This window comes from Alnus glutinosa, chromosome 7, assembly GCF_958979055.1.
Source record: "Alnus glutinosa chromosome 7, dhAlnGlut1.1, whole genome shotgun sequence".
In the NCBI taxonomy this organism is placed as follows: Eukaryota; Viridiplantae; Streptophyta; class Magnoliopsida; order Fagales; family Betulaceae; genus Alnus; species Alnus glutinosa.
In genome coordinates this window covers 30,372,676-30,395,476 of record NC_084892.1, presented here as the reverse complement: position 1 = coordinate 30,395,476, position 22,801 = coordinate 30,372,676, and the positions used below count along the sequence as shown (strand labels likewise).

Sequence of the window (22,801 nt, the reverse complement as noted above, 5' to 3'; positions counted from 1 at the left end):
TTAAAAGTTTAAAATTCCCAGCCGCTGTTAACACCATTTCGTTATTATAATAAGAATCATTTTTCACTGCTTACTCGACAATATACAAACATTATAGTACACGTTATAAGATTCTTCACCAATCAATTTTGGCGGATCCTGATAACGGCAAGCAAGATAGCATTCCTCAGGAGATGCAATGATAAATATAAATATAAAAATAAAAATAATACAGATGAATATGAAAAATCATTAAGAAGCATCAATCGAGGATTACGCTACATCCAAAGAGGGATCTTTCAGCCTTCCACTTCAGTTACAGACTGCACTGGCTCCACTACTGGAGGTATGCAGTCCACCTTGTAGCGAAGCACCTATATGGGATCAGATACCAGATAAAATGACATAAATGTCCAAAATGGTAAAGACAAATTGTATTATTGCAATTTCAAACCTTAATGCCTATAACCTCAACAGCAAACTTATAGCCATGTATGAACTCAAGTGGGGTGACCAAAAAAATTTGTAGCAGTAAAACATGTCTGCATACCTTCTTAAAAAAGGTTGAATAAGAATTATCCCAAATCAACTTATAGTTTCCGACCATACATGTGCAGAAGTTTCCCTGTAAGGAATATACAAGAAATTGGACAGAGTTAAACATCATTATATCTAACTAATCTAAGGCTACGTTCAAACCAACATAAATATAGCAACACGGTAAACTCACTTGGTCAGACTCAAAGCGCTGGTAAGGTAATATCAGCTGTGGGACATCCACCAATGGCCGGATGTAGTACAAGAAGAAAACAATTACAGTAAACAAGAGAGAGGAAAAAAAGAAGAAGAAGAAGAAGAAGAAGAAAGAAAATGTGTAGGAGAAACAAACTAATGTAGAAGTTCCAGTATAGCAGGAACAAGAAGATTGCAAGGGAAGAAAATCAATTCAAAACAAGGTAAATTTAATTAACAAGCTATGAAAGTTCAACTTACAACTTTTTCCCCAGAAGAATTTGTAAACTCCACACTAAATCCAATATCCTGAAAACAACAACATAAAGCTCAACAGTGATGGAGAATGATCTGTTAACTATAATGTCATACATTTCCCATGAAGAAAGCATATGATATCAACCATCTTAAAAATTAACAACCACATACCGATATTTTACTTCATCAAATTTCATAATCTATAAACTACACTCAGCAATACAAGACAAAACAATTAAACAAAATGCAGACCTTTGGCGACAATACAAAAGGGAAAACCACCTTCTTTTGTTCCCTCAGAACATCAATATCAGCTTAAATTCATCAAAAAATACGTAAGCAAAAATCCTGGCCTGCAATACTGTCACAACCTGGACTACCCTTCAAGTAACTGACTCTAAGATATTGGAATAAACAGCAAAGCCAATCCTGTAGAGGCATAAACTCTACCAGGAACTTGTGTACACAATAAACCTTTCCTCAAACCAGAACCACTCCACATGCAAAGATGACTATATTAAATTTTTATGGAAAGTTGACAAACAAATAAATAGAAACTATTCCAACCAAAATAATAGTCAGCTCACTCAGAAAGCAAGGCTCCGTTTATTAAAATTTTTGTTTTTTTGTCTTTTGTTTTTTCTTTTCAAAACAAAAATATTAACAAATAACCCAAACAAAAACACTTTTTAACAAAAACAGTAAAGGGAAAAATACCAAACGGCCATCCAATTTCTAAAAGGATTTCCGACTTCAATTTGCAGCATGCAATCCTATAATGCCAGAACTGTTATAATATTGTCTTCATACCGTCCATCCCTAAACAGACAACAAATATATATATTTTTAATGACAAGAAACTCCTCCAAGGTAGGGCCACTTCGTATACCCACCCAAGTCAGGTAAACCTCGGACCCGTGTAAAGCGCCCCCTCCACGCGGATCGGGTAATACTTTGGTGGGCTAGCCTCAATGAATTGTTTGCACCCAAGAGGATTCGAACCTTAGACCAGATGAAAATGCCACCAAGACTAAAGCCCTTACCACTTGAGCCAACCCCTTGGGGTTAAAACAGACAACAAATATTATATTTGTTATTCAGGTTCAACACATTCTTTGGCCATTTATTGCCTAAATACCAACTTGATTTCGTACATCTAGAATGCACAAAGAGAGTTTACGAGGAAGATGGGGGAAGAGAAGTGAGCAAGGAGAAGCATTAGGTTTGGGTCCCATCTTCTTCGAACATGTTCCACTGTAGTATTTTTTATTTTATTTTTTAATAAGTAATCAAAATTTCATTAAAAAGCAGGAACAATGCAACTTAGGTATACAGAAAATATATAAGAAAAACACCTAGCTAGAAAGAGAAAAATAGTCAAGAAAATCATGAAAACCAAGCAAATTAGAAATGTCTAAAATAGCTGTCCAATGGTACAGAGTATTGAAAAAGAGAGACTTTAGGTCCACCACCGTCCTCTCACGGTCTTCAAAATTCCTATAATTTCTTTTCCTCTAAATACACCACAAAAGGCATGACAGTACCATCTTTACATTGTTGCACTCTGGAGGACTGTCACTCAACCTTCTCCAACAAGCGAAAAGGTCAACAACTCTCCTAGGCATAACCCAGGTTAGCCAAACACGACCAAGGATAGCACTCCATAAGGCACTAGCAATCTCACAGTAGAGAAAAAGATTATCCATAGACTCTTCACACCTTTTACACATAGCGCACCAATCGACCACAATGATATGCCACTTCCTTAAGTTATCTGTGGTGTGGATCTTCCATAGGGCAGCCAACCAAGCGAAGAACACTGCTCTTGTGGGGGCCTTATTCCACCAAATCCTCTTCCATGGGAAGGGAGTACCATCAAGGGGGACAAGGACACTATAGAACAATCTAACGTCGAACAACCATCTCTTGAAAGGGACCCAGCAAAGCTTGTCTTCAACTCCCCTGCTCACTCTAAAGGAATACAACAAATTGAAGAATGAAGCAAAGATATCCACCTCCCAATCATAAGCCACTCTAATAAAGCTTATGTTCCACTTATGAGAGCCACTAGATAGCTCCAAATGATCCACCACGGAAGCATCCTGTAATGCCTCGGCTTTTAACACATGCCATAAGTGAAAAATACCTGGAGTTTCCACTTGACACTACTACATATACAATAAACACAGAGGAAATAATCGAGCATAAAATAATCAGTTTCTTTTTTTAACCATAAACTCACCTCAAATCATAAAGTTTCAGAGATTCTAATTAAACTCCACATTAAATATATACGTCATTGTCATCACAAACTTATAATATATACATCTAAGCTTGTTTCTCAAAAAAGTGCCACAAGCGGCAACCAAGATACTAAAATTGACTATATTAAAGTCAACCCTTCCCAAAAGTAGAGGCCTCCTACCAGCCTCATGATTAGAAGTCAAGACACGCATACGGGTCCTCATCGACCACCTCAACCACATCTGTAAAATTGTCATGTGGATGTGAGTCCACGACTCAACAAGCATAAGAATTCTGACCATTTTATGTGAGTGTTTGATTCCCTTTTTTATCTTTTAAAAACCCCTCTAACTAGTGTTTACTAAACAACTATTATATATGCAAGGTTTTCCACAAAAGAGTTTATTATCAAAGTTTCATAGTTGTTAAGTAAACCACATAAAATAGAGAAGTTTATACATAGTAATAAAAACATTTATATTTTCCTTTGCATTTTCTTTACTAAATAAATAACTCTACATCCCATAATATGAAGTAAAACAGTTCATATCATGATAATGAAAAGACAACAGTTCAAAACGTAAACAGTACATATCATATCACATGCTTTATTTCAAATAATACATATACTAACATGTTCATTCATCATATTCATACTGTCTTTCACATATGTTAAGCATACACTCCCACTTATCCACTAGAGTTTGTTAAGCTTTTACCCCACTTAACCACTGGGTTGCTAATGTTTTATCCCTCTACTAGCTTTGAGATGCTAAGTGTATAAATCTCACTTAACCACTAGGTATTAGGCTCTTTATTTCCTATCTCTAACATCAGAGTGTTAAGTGTATAATCCCACTTAACCACCGGGTTCTCATGCATACCTTTTCACATATATTTATCACATAATCATGCTTTTCACAAATCATGTTTTCCTTCCAAACCTCAAATCCTTTTTTTTTTATAAGTAAGAGAAATATCATTAAAAAGCGCAAAGCGGAATCAAGTACACAGGAATGTAAGCAAAAGTTATAAGTAAAATATCGTTTAGTTTTAATGATTTCCTTGTATTGTTTTCTTCTTCCACAAATCCTTTTCATAAACCATTTTCCTTTAAAACTCATTTTCTACTGAACACGTGCATAAATATGGTAACCTAGATTCATACTTGCAATAAAATAATCAGGACTTAATGAAAACATATATCTCATGCATTTGTAAAATAAGTGCAAAGTCAGTAAGTTTATACTTATAACTTTTGCTTACATTCCTGTTAAAAACCCAACACGCGTTCACACTTGCCTTCATCAAGCTATAGCTAAATATCAGGTTTTTACTTCTTGGAAAAACTCTATCTATTATGTGTTGGAACACTTCGTAAGAACAAAGTTTAGGTCGTTCAATCAAAGTCCCGAAAACCCTAAATTTACATCTTGCTCTAATTTCGTTCGATCATAAGTGACTTCGTTCAAACGAAATCACTCAACCAGAATAGTTTCTACGTAAAATCTCATTTAAATTTCATTTTTTTCTCTGTTCACCAATCTCTTCTATCATTTCATACAATCTTAACAAACCAAACATGCAATCCAAAATACACAATGTTTCTATCAAAATCGGTTGATTAGAATCAAAATCCTAATCTCTTGATTATTTCATTGTTAATAAACCTAGGCGGCATAACTTCTAATGTATTATCACAATCAACTCTTAAGGAACAAAATTTATACATCACTAATTTAAACGGAAAGAAAAACAGCAGAACTGTTACCTTACCAAGTTTCTGGCAGAATTTCTCTCTTAGACTCCTCCAAGTGTTTCCCACCATTCCCTTACTTTCAAAACCCTCTTATAAGTGTTAAAAACCAAGAATTTCGTATATAACTTTCCCACCATTTGTAGGCAAAAAATTTGGTTTCGTTCAAACGTAAATTACTTAATTAAGATATTCAGATTTCGGCACCGAATTTTTCTTTGAACGAAAATTTCGTTCAAACGAAATTTACATAATGATTAAGAAACTGAAATTCGGCGCCGCCACAATCAAGAAGAATAGGGAAATAGTTTGAGCAAAGTCTAGGCAAAAAATTTTGTAACAAACCAATAAACTTGGTTTCCCATTCCGGAGAGACAAGAAAGAAGCCTATCTATATGTACAAATTTATATTAAAAACGTAATATAAATAATAATAATAAAAAAAGATATATATATTTATCATTTCATCAACATGGACGCTTTTATATGTACAAATTTGTTTGAAGGATTGTAGTGGCATACATTGAGACACAACAATCTAGAAGTACAACTCCGTCACGCTTAAATATCCAACTCGATGAAAAACAACCATTGAAGACACTGAGCTAGAGTAATCTATAAAATTGTAATTAGTACAAGCTAAGCATTCAAAAAAAAAAATTACAAGTTAAGCAAATCAACATCTATCTTATTTCATTAGGCCAACTCTACATTTTGGTGGTTATTACCCATCAAAACTCTACATTTTGGTGGGCCATGTATTCTTCAATAAAATATCCAAGGTGTTTTTTCCTATAGAAGAAAGCTTCATAGATTCAGTCTATAATCTCCATAACCAATAAAATTCAACATAGTAACTGTTGTGAGGTAACCAATAAAGATTTGAAGATAACATGATCTCTGGAGCATGCGCCATTTTCCACCCCCACTGATTTCATCAATTTGAAGCATAAAGAGCAAGTGACAAATGAAACAATACTAAGTTTGAATAACATATCACATTTTCAAAAAGAAAGAAAATGACCAGTCAAGTAAACACAATTAATATTTAAAGTACCATGTTTATCTTGCCTTGCACCAATGAGAAATCCCAAGCGATGTACGAGTTTATTGAGTCTACAGTCAAAGAAACCTAGAAAGGTAACACAATTATAGAATGCCATAGATTGGGAAACAGCATTATGTAAAATTCCCTAAGCATGAAAAAAAAGGATAAGGAAAATTCTAAAAGTTTCCAATTCACTGTCAAATACATAAATAACTCTTTACACAATAGCTTTCACCCCCTAATATCAGTAGAGTTTGGTGTTCTCAAGTTGCAACTAAAATACTTAAGAAAATTTCAAAGGCATATAACATATATTAGAAAACATAGCTCATCTCTAAATCTAATGTGTTTAGACTCTGTGTCTAGAGCAAGGAATACTTCTACCCAGTTTTGTTGTGCATAATTTAATTGGATATATTTGAACGATTATCTTCTACTAGAAAATATGTCATAAAACTTCTACTTTTAAAATTTGTCGAACAGCTCCCTGTATCTTTGTGGTATGACATGGTAATAAACATCATTGTTATAAGGCAACACCTCTAGTATTTCAATATGTGACGAGAACATTGCCTTCTTTGTCATATAATATTCTAAAGTAACTAAAACCTCAAAATATCTAACAATTATCAATTAGCATCAATCAAAATCATGGAAGGGAATTGGTAATGCCAAAAAACTGTTGCTTCCAAAGGACTCATGTTTGAAACTGTTATCAAAGATTTGTAGCTCGATGTATCTTTTTTTTCCAATAAATGATAATATCACCCAATGCGCGAAAGGCACCAAAGGGGGAACAACTGATGTATTCTGGGTGTATAAATAAGGGCACCTTGAAACAACAGACAAAAACTGAAAAGGTAACAGAAGAAAAAGAAGCTGGAACTCAAATCCCAAAATCAAAACTCCAAAAGAGAACCAGCAACAAGAGGGCACAAGATGACATCATGAAATACATATTTCAATCTAGAATAATGTTGTGGAGTAAAGATTTATCACTCCAGTCCTTCAGGTACTCAATCATAAACAATTTGAGGGGCTATAAATCGACTTTCTCGGGGTTGGAGTCTTGCAAATTATTTTTGACAAGGTGAAGTGTAGAATAGCTTGTTGCATAAACACTTCATTATATAACTCGCATCATTCTCACTAAGGAACATGCATCACTCAAATTAGCCTTACTTCCAAATAAGATAAAAGTACATTAATTAACTAAAAAATTATGTATCAACTTCAATTGTGAAGAAATAGATCTTACTAACATAGGATGAAAACAAACCTCATAAGTTTTTCCAGCAGGAACACTAATTTCTTTGTGTTCATCACTTTTCCTGTACAGAACAAAATAACAGGACTTTATATTGAAAGTACCAACACCAGTATTACCTAAAAGTTTGGAAAACTTACCTCATTTCTAATGCACCAGTAGTGTCTGCTGATATTAAGAATGGTGAATTTGCGAAGACATCACTGATAAAAACAGACATGCTATTAATAAATATACAGTTAAAACAATCAAATAAACACTTTGTTTCCTGGTACAAAAAATATGGCTTATACTCATTTAACTTTGCATACATCATCGAATGCAGGAAAATTCACATTAAACATGAAAGACAAGTAAGCTCCTATACATAAAAAGGTTGCTTGTGGAGAAAAGAACAAGACTTTTTGCACTCTTATTACACAGAAAATTTACAATAGTATTGTTAATCTCCCTTGAAGAGATCAGTACCATTCTTTGAAAACGTAACTGCCAACATTTAGCCCAAACTATCCCTTATTTAAGTCAAATTGCCTCCTTGACTAATACCCCTTTGACAATAAATCCTAAGCTTACGTTTCCACACTGATCCATCCTAAGAAACCTAAATGTTTCTTCACCAACCAAAAATTCCGACAATTTTTTTTTTCCACTAATCTTCGAAGCCACCTTTTTTTTTAAGGATAAGTTGCAAGCCACCTAAGACAGTAGCTGATCTAAAACACCTATAATATCTATAAACCTCCATTTCAACTTTCCTCTCCATGAAGCCCCAAAAACCAAAGTGCTAACCCTCCAATATTTGATGGTAAGGAGCTTTATACTTAAAACAACTCTTGAAAGATATTTAATATAATTCCATAAACCAAAATTTGACTTTTCCCTTGGTTACCTAAAAGAACTAAAGGTACGCTCAGTACGCAAATTCGAGCTTGAAATGGAATGGCTATTCCATTCATTTGGTTACTTTATTATTCCTAGGAATAACTATTCCACAGGAATGACTATTCCTCAAAATGAGAAATACTTATTCATCCCAAAAAAATAGAGGAATAGTTATTCATTTCCTGTTAGGAATAGCACGTCTGTTAACATTCACACAAAAGCCCCAAGTATGTCTCTGTTACGGACCTATGTGCGACGTAGGAAGCGTGGGCAGGAAGCTAGAGAGGATGTAAGTGGCGGCTGTAGTAGTGGAGGATGAGAATGGAAAGTCAGTGTTTTCCAGCAAAGGTTTCGGTAGTGTTTTCCACTAGAATAGGATATTGCTATAATAAGGAACATGATTTCCACTAGAATAGGATATTGCTATAATAAGGAACATGATTTCCACTAGAATAGGATATTGCTATAATAAGGGATTTCCACTAGAATAGGATATTGCTATAATAAGGAATTTGATGTAATTCTATAATTATATTCTGCTTGTAATCTCTATTTAAAGAGATCCTGATTCATAATGAAGCATGATCAATTTATACTAAAAAATTCTCAACTCTCGTGGTTGAATTAGGAGGCAGAGGTACCTCGAATACCTCGTATCAATCCTTCACCCTACACCATAGGTAAATCTAGGAGGTTCTATCCTGCTGGTTTGCCCACCCACAGACCAACAACTCGATCCCAGACCCAGTCACGCAACAACTTGGTATCAGAGCCAAGTCCTGAAGTAATGGAGCAACGAGTGGAACGCATGGATAAGGAAATAGAGAAACTAACGGAGGGTCAGAAACACTTAGAAGAGATGCTGAGCGCCCTTATCTCCAAGATTCCGAACCCTTGAGAGGAAGAACAGAGTAACGCAGCAAGTTCATCAAAGGGCCGAACTGGAGGATTCAATCGAACTGAATCAGGTAATTCCTTTCCTAAGGTGGCCAAGTTAAATTTTCCAAAATTTGACGGCTCAGAAGACCCAACAAGTTGGGTGTGCCGGGCGGAGCAGTTCTTTGAATTTCAGGGGACTGCCGAGGAGGACAAGGTGGGATTGGCAGCCTATCACCTGGAAGGAGAGGCCCAACTGTGGTATCAATTGTTTAAGGAAAGTGAGGAGCAAGTGTCGTGGGAAACGCTGAGGAGTGGACTGCATGTGCGGTATGGGCCGACCCAATTTGACGATTTTTTTGGTGATCTCACCAAGCTGCGTCAAACGGGGACGGTGCGGGAATATCAGGGGGAGTACGAACGCTTGCTGAGTAGGGCTGGGCGTCTTTCGTTAACACAGCAGGTGAGTGGCTTCATTAGTGGGCTGAAAGAGAGTATAAGGCCGGAGGTTCAGGCTTCTCGGCCCTCCACCCTCACGGCTGCAGTAGGGTTGGCACGGTTGTATGAGGCAAGGATGACAGCGCAACGACGGCCGACTTACCCCTATGAACCCCGAAGAACCATGGGCCAGGCGAGTGCACCACCGTTACCATCCGCAAGCCTTATGCGGAACCGATCCCCGGTGATCAAAAAGTTGAACCCGGCTGAATTGAAGGAAAGAAGGGAAAAGGGCCTCTATTTTAATTGTGACGACAAGTTTTCTCCGGGGCACAGATGTAAGAAGCTGTTCCTGATTGAAGGAATTTATGAGGAAGACAATGATCCTCCAGATGAGGAAGGGGCGCGAGGAACTTGGGAGGACGACGAACTAGAAATTCCGGAAATATCTCTCCATGCAATATCTGGGGTACAAAACCCACAGACTATGCGCATCGCGGGAATCATCCGGAAGGCCCGGGTAATTCTGCTGGCAGACACGGGAAGCACACACAATTTTTTGAACACTGAATTGGCCGAGCGGCTGGGCTTGGACCCCGACAAACAGACGGCCTTCGAGGTTTTGGTGGCTAACGGGGAAAGACTTCCCAGCAAGGGGAAGTGTTCTGCGGTGCCAGTATGGTTGGGAGGTACCTTATTCAAGCTGGAATTTTTTCTTGTTGATCTACAGGGGTACGATTCAGTTTTAGGGGCACAATGGTTGAAGATGTTAGGACCCATTCTGTGGGATTTTTCCTCACTCTGCATGAGATTTCGGTGGCAAGGTAAGCAAGTCATGCTGGTGGGATTGGAGGCACCGAGGAATAAAATGCTGGAAGGTCCAGAAATGCAGAAGGAATTGAAGCGCAACGGAGAAGGAGTTCTCCTTCAGCTATTTGCAGTACAATTGGGGATTGAGCAGTGCTGCCCAGAAGTAGACAGCCTGGACCTTCAGCGCCTCCTGGAAGAATTCCAGGAAATTTTTGGTGAGCCCCAAGGGTTGCCCCCGGTGAGACCTCAAGACCACAAGATTCCCCTGATTCAAGGCTCTTCTCCAGTGAACGTGAGGCCCTACAGGTACCCCTACTATCAAAAGAATGAAATAGAAAAGATAGTGCTGGAATTACTTAACAAGGGAGTCATCCGAGCCAGCAATAGCCCATACTCCTCACCAGTTTTATTGGTCAAGAAGCATGACGGATCGTGGAGGTTATGTGTGGATTATCGCGCCCTCAATCGGATCACTATCAAGGATAAGTATCCGATTCCGGTCATTGATGAACTGTTGGATGAATTGCATGGCGCGCAATACTTTTCTAAATTGGACCTCCGTTCCGGGTACCATCAGATTCGGATGCAAGAGCAGGACATAGAAAAAACAGCCTTCCGGACGCATCACGGGCACTTCGAGTTTTTGGTAATGCCCTTTGGCCTCACTAATGCTCCATCCTCCTTTCAGTCCTTGATGAACGACGTATTTCGAGACTATCTACGTAAGTTCGTTCTCGTTTTTTTTGATGACATACTGATTTACAGTAAGTCTTGGGAGGACCATATATATCACTTGACTTGTGTCTTTGGCATTTTGAGAACTCATCACCTGTTTGTGAGAATGGACAAGTGCAGTTTTGGCCAACGGCGGGTGAACTACCTAGGCCATTTTATTGAGCAAAATGGAGTAGCTGTGGACCCTTCCAAAATCCAAGCTATGCTGGATTGGCCGAGACCTTCCAACATCAAGGCACTTCGGGGCTTCCTAGGGCTTACCGGCTACTATAGGAAGTTTATCCAGCATTATGGAACGATTGCCCGACCCCTCACTCAACTCTTAAAAAAAGACGCTTTCGGGTGGAATGAGGAAGCCAGCAGCTCATTTGATCACCTTAAGGAAGCCATGACAAAAGCACCAGTATTGGCCCTACCTGATTTTTCCAGGACCTTCGTCATCGAGTGCGATGCCTCGGGCAGTGGAATAGGGGCTGTGTTGATGCAGGACCGTCGCCCCATTGCGTTTTTCAGCCAGGCCCTTCATGGTCGTAACCTCTCTCTTTCCACTTATGAGAAGGAAATGCTCGCCCTCGTCACAGCCATTCATCGATGGCGCCCTTACCTCTTGGGCCAACGATTTGTGGTTCACACCGACCACCATAGCCTCAAATACTTGTGGAATCAAACTATCACCACCGAGGCTCAACAAAAGTGGCTAGCCAAGCTCATGGGCTATGATTTCATGATTGAATACAAGCAGGGGCACGATAATCGTGTTGCGGATGCTCTCTCTCGACAGGAGGAAGGAACTCTCATGGCCCTTTCTATACCTCTCCCTCATTGGATTGCTCCTATCCAACAGGAAGTTCAGCATGATTCAGACCTCCAGACTTTGGCAAAACGCATTCAGCAGGATGAAGAGGTGGGACCGTGGCGTCTACAGGGAGGGCTGATTTACTTCAAAAACCGAATCTATCTCAAGGCTGAATCACCCACAGCAGCTGCCATAATCGCAGAATTCCACAACAGTACGCATGAAGGCTACCACAAAGGTTTACAGCGCATTCGGGCTGTTTTTTACTGGCCTCACATGCAACGGCAGCTTCGCAACTTTATAAAAAATTGTGACGTTTGTCAGCGCCACAAAGCTGAAGCCACAAAGCCCGCCGGTCTACTGCAGCCCCTGCCCATTCCCGAACAGATTTGGACGGCTATTTCTATGGACTTCATTGACGGCCTTCCTAAATCCTACGGGCGAACTACTATTTTTGTGGTTGTTGATCGCTTATCCAAGTATGGCCACTTTACTCCTCTCAAGCGCCCCTACACGGCACTGCAGGTGGCCCAAACCTTCTTTGAGGTTATCTTTCGTTTGCATGGTATCCCATCTTCCATTGTTTGTGATCGAGACCCCGTGTTTACTGGGCTTTTTTGGCGGGAGCTTTTCCGCTTGCATGGGACGAAGTTTAACTTTAGTTCCGCTTATCATCCGCAAACGGATGGACAGACGGAGGTTGTGAATCGCACTATTGAAATGTATTTGCGATGCTTTACTAGCTCTTCTCCCCGTCTATGGGCTAAGTGGTTGCCTTGGGTTGAGTATTGCTATAATACGAGCTTCCACTCTGCTACTAAGCGGACCCCCTTTGAGATTGTCTATGGGCGGCCCCCCCCACCTCTCTTACCATTCGTTCCCGGGACTGCTCGTTCAGCTGCTGTGGAGGAGGCATTACTCAGCCGAGATCAGGTCCTGCGGGAGGTCCGCCAACAGCTGCTCGACGCTCAAAATCGCATGAAACAGGTGTATGATCAGTCTCATGTTGAGCGCATTTTTTCGGAAGGCGAATGGGTGTATTTACGGCTCCAAGGTTATAGACAGCAATCTGTCCACAAGCGGAGCAATCTGAAACTTTCCCCTAAGTTCTACGGTCCTTATCGAATTGTCAAACGGATTGGTCCTGTTGCATACCAGCTGGCTTTACCTCCTAAGGCTAAGATTCATGATGTTTTCCATGTTTCGGTTTTGAAGAAATGGGTTGGAAACGGGGTGCCGGTGCAAGACCATCTTCCCACTCTCCACGAGGACAGCCAGCTCCTTCCTCAAACTGTCATCGACCGACGTACTCACCATGGCGTCCCGGAAGTACTGGTACATTGGCAAGGTCTTTCCCCTGCCGAAGCTACCTGGGAACCACTCTCCGACTTTGAGCTTCGTTACCCTTCCTTTGCCCTTGTGGACAAGGGCAATTTGAAGAGCGGGGGAATGTTACGGACCTATGTGCGACGTAGGAAGCGTGGGCAAGAAGCTAGAGAGGATGTAAGTGGCGGCTGTAGTAGTGGAGGATGAGAATGGAAAGTCAGTGTTTTCCAGCAAAGGTTTCGGTAGTGTTTTCCACTAGAATAGGATATTGCTATAATAAGGAACATGATTTCCACTAGAATAGGATATTGCTATAATAAGGAACATGATTTCCACTAGAATAGGATATTGCTATAATAAGGGATTTCCACTAGAATAGGATATTGCTATAATAAGGAATTTGATGTAATTCCATAATTATATTCTGCTTGTAATCTCTATTTAAAGAGATCCTGATTCATAATGAAGCATGATCAATTTATCCTAAAAAATTCTCAACTCTCGTGGTTGAATTAGGAGGCAGAGGTAGAGATTACAAGCAGAATATAATTATGGAATTACATCAAATTCCTTATTATAGCAATATCCTATTCTAGTGGAAATCATGTTCCTTATTATAGCAATATCCTATTCTAGTGGAAATCATGTTCCTTATTATAGCAATATCCTATTCTAGTGGAAAACACTACCGAAACCTTTGCTGGAAAACACTGACTTTCCATTCTCATCCTCCACTACTACAGCCGCCACTTACATCCTCTCTAGCTTCCTGCCCACGCTTCCTACGTCGCACATAGGTCCGTAACATTATCTTGCTTCGTTGTATGTGAATCTGGTTGTGATGCTGCATCTTTCCAACTTTAGACTTTGGAATTTGGTTATGAAACTACATCTTCCTTATCAGTAAGCGATGATAAGCTTAGACCAGAAGAAAAATTTTGGCTTTCAAAGCGTGAAGAGTTGAGAGCTCAAAGGTGTGCTTTGCAAGGAAGAAGATGAGCGAATTTATAGAAGAGATTTGAGAAGAAACGGTGCAAGTAGAGGACAAGGTGGGATTGGCAGCCTATCACCTGGAAGGAGAGGCCCAACTGTGGTATCAATTGTTTAAGGAAAGTGAGGAGCAAGTGTCGTGGGAAACGCTGAGGAGTGGACTGCATGTGCGGTATGGGCCGACCTATGGTTTACCTCAATCATCCTCAAATGCAGCTTAGTGGGAAGCAAAAATAATTTCCTCAAGTAAATTCTTAGTCTATAGAATTCTCCAATGTTCAATTAGTCCATAGACTTCAATTTATCATCTAGACATTATCCTCATAGGTCAATGGATTCGACCTTAACCTCAATCCTATTCAATTTTACCGGGCAGGAAGCTAGAGAGGATGTAAGTGGCGGCTGTAGTAGTGGAGGATGAGAATGGAAAGTCAGTGTTTTCCAGCAAAGGTTTCGGTAGTGTTTTCCACTAGAATAGGATATTGCTATAATAAGGAACATGATTTCCACTAGAATAGGATATTGCTATAATAAGGAACATGATTTCCACTAGAATAGGATATTGCTATAATAAGGGATTTCCACTAGAATAGGATATTGCTATAATAAGGAATTTGATGTAATTCCATAATTATATTTTGCTTGTAATCTCTATTTAAAGAGATCCTGATTCATAATGAAGCATGATCAATTTATCCTAAAAAATTCTCAACTCTCGTGGTTGAATTAGGAGGCAGAGGTACCTCGAATACCTCGTATCAATCCTTCACCCTACACCATAGGTAAATCTAGGAGATTCTATCCTGCTGGTTTGCCCACCCACAGACCAACAACTCGATCCCAGACCCAGTCACGCAACAGTCTCTCTCTTCCCTCTCTCTACCCAATGACTCTACCGTACCCTTCTTCTGTTAAGTGGTAATTTAACATCTTCCAGGAAAAGCGAGTACCTTCAGAACAAGCCAAGGAGAAGAAGAAAGACTTGACCTTAAACAAACCTTTTTTAGAAGAGATCCACTAAAGCTTATCTTCACTACCTCTTCTAATTTTAACTGAATGCAGCACCAGGAAAAATGCAATGAAAACATCCACCTCTCAATCATGCGCCTAACAAAGCTCACGTTCCACTGGTTGGAACCGCCCAAAAATTCCAAATTGTTCGCAACAGAGGTGTCCTTTGCAGAACCAATACCAAATAGAGCTGGAAAAGCTACTTTGAGAGTCGTATCACTGCACCACATTTCATGCCAAAAGCTAATCCTAATACCATCTCCCACTTCGAATCTGGTACAACCTGAGAAAATCTCCCAACCTTTTCTAACATTCTTCCATAACCCCACCCCAAAGGCTCCTGTGGGCTCAAAGGAGCACCACCCACCCCATAAACTGCCATATTTGGAGTCCACCACAACTCTCTACCAAGCATCTCTCTCAATCCCATAGCACTACGACCATTTACCTAGCAAAGTGAAGACCGAGAAAGCTTGAAGTTGTACGTGTGAATTTTTCTATTATATGGGAGTTAGCTTGAAAAATAAGAATATTATGAACACAGGAATCTATGCTTGAATTTGATTATATAGGGTAATCTTTTGTGGCATGAATTGGAAAAAAAAAAAAAACATTTATAACAGCATTGTTTTATGTTTAAAAAAAATGAAGAAAAAATGTCCATAAAAATGTAAATTAGAATTGTATTATAAGGGTGTTTTCGGAAATTTGATTACAATATGATCCATTTACTAGTGTATTGTACTATACCAAACAATGGAATACGTATTCCAGATTCTACTCCAGTGTTACAATCAAACTAATGAATAAGAACAGCTATTTCATTCCAGCTTATTCAATTCCCAGTAATAATTATTTATCTTCCCAATGAAATAGTCATTCTGCATATCAAACATGTGCTAAGGGACAATCCTAGCCCACCCACAAATGACTCCACAATCTTATTCTATACTTTTATAACAATCCAAAGAAAGTGCTAGCCACATCTACACTATCACCCCAAAATAACAAGTCAATTTGAAACTTCTTTAAAATCAATTATAAAGTCCAGTTCCACCTAATAAAAAAGCAATGTGGGATTTAACACTCATGAATGTCTTTATAAACTACTCACTCTATGTGAGCTCTTCATCTTCCCAATGTGGGACTGGGGTGTTATAATCTTCCCCCTTAAATCCATAACGTCCTCGTCAGGGCCATATCATGCAATGCTTCAGTACCACACGGCGTTACTAGGTGGCTATGATACCAATTGTAACGACCCAGGAAAAAATGTTAACCACATTTGCATTAAATATCCCCCCAAAAAAACTAGTCAATTTGGAACTTCCCTAACATCACTTATAAAGTTCAATTTTACCAGGGTCCCTCATTTGGAAGATGAGTAACCCATATAGAGTGGGTGGTTTATAAAGACACTCATGAGTGTTAAGTCTCACATTACTTACTTACAATGTGAAATTGAGCTTTATAAGTGATTTCAAGGTAGATCCTCAATGAAGCCAAAGATCTAAACTGAGAAGCAAACATTGATAGGCTGAATATTTTATCAACATAAAAGCATAATTGAAAGGTAAAACAATTTAATGACAACGTTATTATCATTAGTAACTTAGAGAAGTAGATTGCGACACATAATGCAGAAAGAAGAAAGAATACCCCATAAATTTGATGAACCTCTCGAACTCAGTGGAGTAGACATCAATAGCTTGTTCCAAGAAAGCGATGTGTTGCCTCTTTCTACTCATCAAAAATATAAATACACCAAAGATGTGTTGAGCCAAAAAAAAAAAACACCACTACCTCATCGGGAAAAGAACCAAGAAATTTATTCCTCATAGGGGAAAGAAACAATAAAATATATTCCTCATAGAAACTATCACCAATGCTTAACAACTAAGATACAAAGATTGCAATATACTCACAAATTTCCAGCGTCAAACCGCCCCCATAATACCAAAACAAAGAGTCGAATAGAAATCACCATTGCTGTAAGGCTGTATAAAGGTGGTCCATAACGTTGTCGTTGCTCTTCCATGGGCCTAGTAATAAAATATTTTCAGTATCCTATTGTCATTCAACATAATCCTTTAAATAATTTTATATATTCAAATCTATCTTCATCATAATGGGAAAAGTCACAAGAAACTAAGGAGAAAAATAAGATGCTACGTCCAAAATAGAAAGCGTATACCCTTCGTCATCATTTATCTTCCGAATAAAATCTAGCAAGACCTGCACCAGAAAAAGTAACAAAAAGATATTTAACTATAATCATTGATACATGAAACATGAATAAAGTTTTAGAGTATACATATTATTCAAAAGGCACCTCAATTTAAATAATTTATCTAAACTGCATAACTACTTGCTCTAAACTGCTTCCAGCTGAAAAGGCTATAACAGCACATGGGATCACATGAGTAATCATAAAGGCAGCACTATATACAGCCACTTTCGCTAGTGAAACAGGACTGGAAGCACAAGCCCAACAAGGATTACAACTACTAGGTAAATACAACCACCAAAGAAGTGCTTCAAGCAGGGAAAAACACACAAGGGCCAAAAAAGACTACCTGTGGAACTCCAACCAAATACTTCACAAGGGTTTTGTAGACACCTGTGGCGGAACCAAGTTGAGATAACTGTCTCCTCCTGGGAGGGTAATTAACAATTACATCATCTATCATTCATAGCCTGTGCAGAACTGCCAATTTGAAATTTAAGAAGCCTCACCTTTCCATTTGTTGTTTCCACAATAGAGCATATCGAGCGCGTATGCTTCCACCAGAATTGACCAAAGCATCAACCTCCGCTTGCTTATTCCTCTCCGAGCGCTCCCGTTGTTGTCTAATAAGTGTTCCCCGAAAATCTTGAGGCATGTAAGTCATAACTGAAAAAATATTAACAAATCCCTTATGCAATTGTTGATAAAACATACCAGTAGGCACCAAAGCCACTCATGTAAAAACACATCAGTAGAGAGTCAGCTATGATATGTGGCAGGAAGCAGTGTACGGTTTGGCTGCTATGTGCATTGCTGGTTGGAAGAGTATAGCATTGCAGTAGCCTCAAGTTGATCCTCTATAAACTCCAGCACAATCGTTTCCTAATTTAAATGAACCATATGGAGAAATTTCAAGTTCTTTAGATCTTTTCATTGGCAAGCTAAGGAAGAAAACAGCTTCAAGAGGCAGACTCCATTGTGAAAAACCGTACTATCTGATGTTCCGATTCCTAGTCCTAGTCAGTTTTCCAGCATTCTTTCTAGATATTGCACTAAATTACTGTTAAGGTTTTGCAACCTCGTGACTGAACAATTTACATGCTGCCTTAATGATTTTCAAAGCTTAAGCTTCACTATCTTTAACACCTAACTTATTTCTATAATTATCTACAATCTTTTCCTTCAACTAGAGTTGGTAAATACTAATCTTAGAAATTAAGTAATAAATCCTAACTTTTTTTATACGTAATCAAATAAATTTATAAAAAACGTAAAGGCGCCCCTAAGTAGGAGTGAGCAGAAAACCGCAACACCCGCCCCGCCCTGCCCCGCCCCATCAAGCAGGAAAACCGCACCAATGGTGCGGGCCACGGGCCTATTTTTGGGGCCCCCGCACGGTGCGGTGCAGTGCGGGTTGCGGGGGGGACCATGTGAAAGAAGCCGGGGACCCACCCCGCACCGCCCCTACCCGCACAAATTATATATTTAATTAAAAAAACCCTACCCCCTTCCTTAACCCTAGCGCGCCACAGCCGCACCCCCCTTTTCATGTTTCTCTTCTTTTCTTCCTCTTCTAGGTCTTCATCTTCCTCTTCTCTTCATCTTCGTTACTAATGAAGGAGGACGACGGAATGGAGGAGGACTGGAGCCGGGAGGATTTGCGAAAAGAAGAAAGGAAAAGAAGAACCGAAGCTGAAATGGTGAAACCTAAAACGAAAAGAAGAGAAGAGGAAGAATCTGGAAGATGAAGAGCCGAAGACTAGTGGACCACGTGCCGCATGCAGGTTGTAGTATTTTTTAAAGTGTGATACAGCTGTTACTCATTACACTCCCTATTCCAAACGGTGTGTTTAGCCTAAATACTCATACGGTGCGTTTAGCCTAAATACTAAAAACGCAATTGTCCAAAAAAAAACCCTAACTTCATCTTCTGTTTTCTTCCCCTAAGCCGCAGTGCCACACAGCACCACAGCCCACAGCCTCGATCGATCATTCCCAACTTCCCATCTTCGCTGGCTCCGCCGGTTCAGTGGCCTATGGGTAAACAAAGCATTACCAACTTCCAAGTAGTCTTGTTGATACAGAGGATGAGGAGGTGAGTTCAAGAATGTCCTTGTTGTTGCTGACTAGCTGTTGTGGGTTCCTCTTATACGCAACATATACTGGAAATAATTATCACTGCTTGTGTATGTTTGGTATTGAATCTAGCCTCAAATTTATTTTTCTCATGTTTTGGCTTGAATCGGGGATACCCGCACAACCCGCATCCCCCACCCCGCGTCACCCACCCCCGCACCACCCCCGCCCCGCACGGATGTCACTGATTTTATGCGGTTTGCGGGTGTAAATTTGAGAACCCGCATGTATGCGGGGTGGGGCCAAAAAAGGGAGAAACCCCCCCCCCCCCCACCCCACCCCATGCTCACCCCTGCCCCTAAGCATACAGGAAGTATACAAAAAGGACACCAAAGCAGGAAAAAGAAAGAGAGAGAAACACCTGCAAAACCCAAAAAACCGGGGGAAACCCAAACACCCCAACAGGAACCAGCCCACAAAACCCATAAAATATTACATCATAGCAAGGGCCCTCTTGCCTTTACCCCGATTAGAACCAAAACCCCTACCATCAAAATTAATCGAGCACTCTAAATTCTTCAACCCTCTATTCTCTTTAATATTAGGAGTGGAGACTAAAACCTCTTGACGCTCCTCCTCATCAATTTGAGTCATTAAGTCGAAAAAGCCATTCACATTCCCCTCGTGGGAGACCCTCGAAGTTTAAAAACAAAACCTAGCATCTATCGCAACCCCGAGAAAACCACCAACCCCTTCAAAATCATCTCTCCTCAAAGATTCACCCAACTCTAAGAAAGACAACAACTGAGGAGGGCACCCAGACGCTAGAGAGACCACAAACCTCGGCGGGGCACCAAAGCCCATCATCTTCTCACCCACAGACTAGGCCGAAGAGAGAGGAGACCCACCCACTCTAGTCAAAGGAAGGGTCACACCGCTCGAGAGAAAGAAGCCACGCCGAAGAAGAGGCTTACTAACCTCGTCTCAAAAAGGCGTAGTCAAGGCCCCAGCCAATGACGAAGAACAAAAACCCAAAGACGAAGGAGGGACGAAGGCCACAGCCTCGGCGATCAAGTTCTCGTTCAACTTCGCACCTTTCAGCTTCCAAGAATACCTTAGCAATGTCTTGGATTCTGATGGGTATATAGGCGTCCCGAATTTCAACATCATAGGGAGAGAGAAACGGAGTCTATCGCCCAGCCCAGCCCAGCCGCCCCAAAAGAACCATCGGTAAACGCCTATCTATTAACAATAACAACTGCATAAGCTAAATTTTGAACTGACATGGTGGTTTTTTAAAGCCACTGAAATTTGACCACAAACATTGGTTTCACCAAACATGAAATGGAATCAGCAATACCTAAATTATGGATCACATATGTCTATAAATAATTAGATAAGATGTACACCAAAAAGAGTTCCATGGAGCAAGAAAATCACTCAAATGTGTAAGTCAAAAGAACAATCTAAGATCCTCAAAAAGAAACAAAAGAAACAAAAAAAATTGGCTGACCTACCGAACTAACCTGTATTAAACACACGGTCAGAATTCTTAGATTGGAAGAATTCCAAAATCTTCGAAGTGTTTTGAAGTTTATCTTTAAGGTGTCTGAGAACAGTAGCAAGCTCAGCATCATCAGGTGTTGCCTGCTGCTGAAGCTGCAGTACACGAAGGCAAGATAAATATGTGCTCTGTGTTATAAGTAGAAGATGACCTAGTAGAACAACTACATTGTAAAGTCTAAATAAGGAATGAAATATGGCCTTAACTAACAAGACATAAGCATCTCAGGCTCTCAGCCTTAACAACAATATATAGGAATCTTTTTTTTTATAAGTAAGTAGAACAATATATAGGAATCTTAAATCTTACCACCACTGGCCAATGAGAGGTTTCAAGTAAAAAAAGAATTTCTTCAATGTGTTCTCGATTCTTCCACATGTTCTCATCGATTTTATGTGGAGGCTGACGGTCTGCTTCATCCAACAATAATCTTTCATCTAGAATGACAATGACTTACCAAGTGAGGAGGCCAAGTATCATAATTCATTGTGAAAAATAAGAATAAAACTATAAAGAACTGTTGCAAACGTTAATAGTGATCCTATGCATTAGTAGTATTATTTATTTGGTGGCACTCTTAAAGATGGCAATGCAGCGATATAAAGAACTGTTGCAAACGTTAATAGTGATCCTATGCATTAGTAGTATTAGTTATTTGGTGGCACTCTTAAAGATGGCAATGCAGCGAACCACAGGCATACTTTTGTTAGTCAATGTAAAACTGTATGAGTGGGATTTTGCAAGCCCACATCAAGACGAAAGCAGCAACTGCAGCCATACACTGTTTAGTTTTTCATTTTGAGATTCACCGTATAAACATCGTTTCTACTCATACACACTAGATAATTGATGGGCTAGATCTAAATCAGAAGAACCACAGTCACAGAATATCTTTTCTACTCTCCAACAAATTAAAATTCTGAAGGCACTGCCTTGTAACATAGTGATCTATGATAATTTCTTGATACATAGTGAGCCTGCACTTGTAAGACATGTCTGTAGGAATATAGAAAAATAAATAAATAAAAAGATTAGAGGAATAAGCAGAGAGAGAGAGAGGAGAACGAAAAACCTTGAGTGGGAGGAAGATGTTTGAGTAAATCGTTAGCCATCGAGCGAATCTCAGAGGAAAGGCGAGAAACGTCGTCGGACGGAGGTGCAAATGGGTATTTGTCGTAATAAGAAGCCAGAAAACTCCTGGTTATCGGTACCAGACCGTCGGTAGAAGCCATTTCTTATCTCTTTTATTTTCACAATTTGAATAAGGACTTTTTGCCCGATCGACCAGAGAGAACGCCTATCTATCAATTCCCTCTCACCGCATTCTTTACATCAACAAGGAGTCGAGGAGCACCGAAACGACGGTTTGGAAGAGGAAAGTAAGTCGACGCCACTGCTTGCGGTACACTTGAGACGTGGGCCCTCTTCAATTTCTTTCCACCGGCAAGAGTAAAGGGCTTTTACGCTACCACATCAGTGCTGGCATGCCGCATGGGGCATCCTTGGAAGAATATCTGATAGGTCAATGGTTTGATTCGTTGCAATATATGACTAGATTAAGCAAAAATAACATGCTTTTTGCCTGCTGGAGGAAGAAAAAAAAAGCATCCATACCCAAATAGCCTGAAATTTTCCTGTATTTATAAAAACAAGCCTATAATCCGCATTATTCGCAGATTTCCCAAGATGTTTGGTCGAAATATCTTTTACATTTAATAATAATGAAAATATTTAAAAAAGTTTCGAACTATGGTATGAAATCTAAGACATTTTTACCAAAATGGAT

The 22,801-nt window shown here is 39.6% G+C and overlaps 1 protein-coding gene across 1 annotated transcript; it reads right to left on the bottom strand.

The window, feature by feature from the left end:
• LOC133873821 (uncharacterized) lies at positions 1-22,598 on the bottom strand. The gene is made up of 15 exons (XM_062311593.1): positions 22,088-22,598; positions 21,325-21,452; positions 20,978-21,110; positions 17,885-18,041; positions 17,725-17,803; positions 17,343-17,383; positions 17,074-17,190; positions 16,808-16,888; positions 7,425-7,487; positions 7,297-7,348; positions 6,027-6,101; positions 973-1,020; positions 710-745; positions 530-604; positions 1-353 (listed from the first exon to the last, which is right to left on the bottom strand). The coding sequence occupies exons 1-15, from the start codon at positions 22,245-22,247 to the stop codon at positions 279-281; spliced, it is 1,320 nt and encodes a 439-aa protein (XP_062167577.1). The 5' UTR covers positions 22,248-22,598; the 3' UTR covers positions 1-278.
• Between the last annotated feature and the right edge of the window lie 203 nt (positions 22,599-22,801).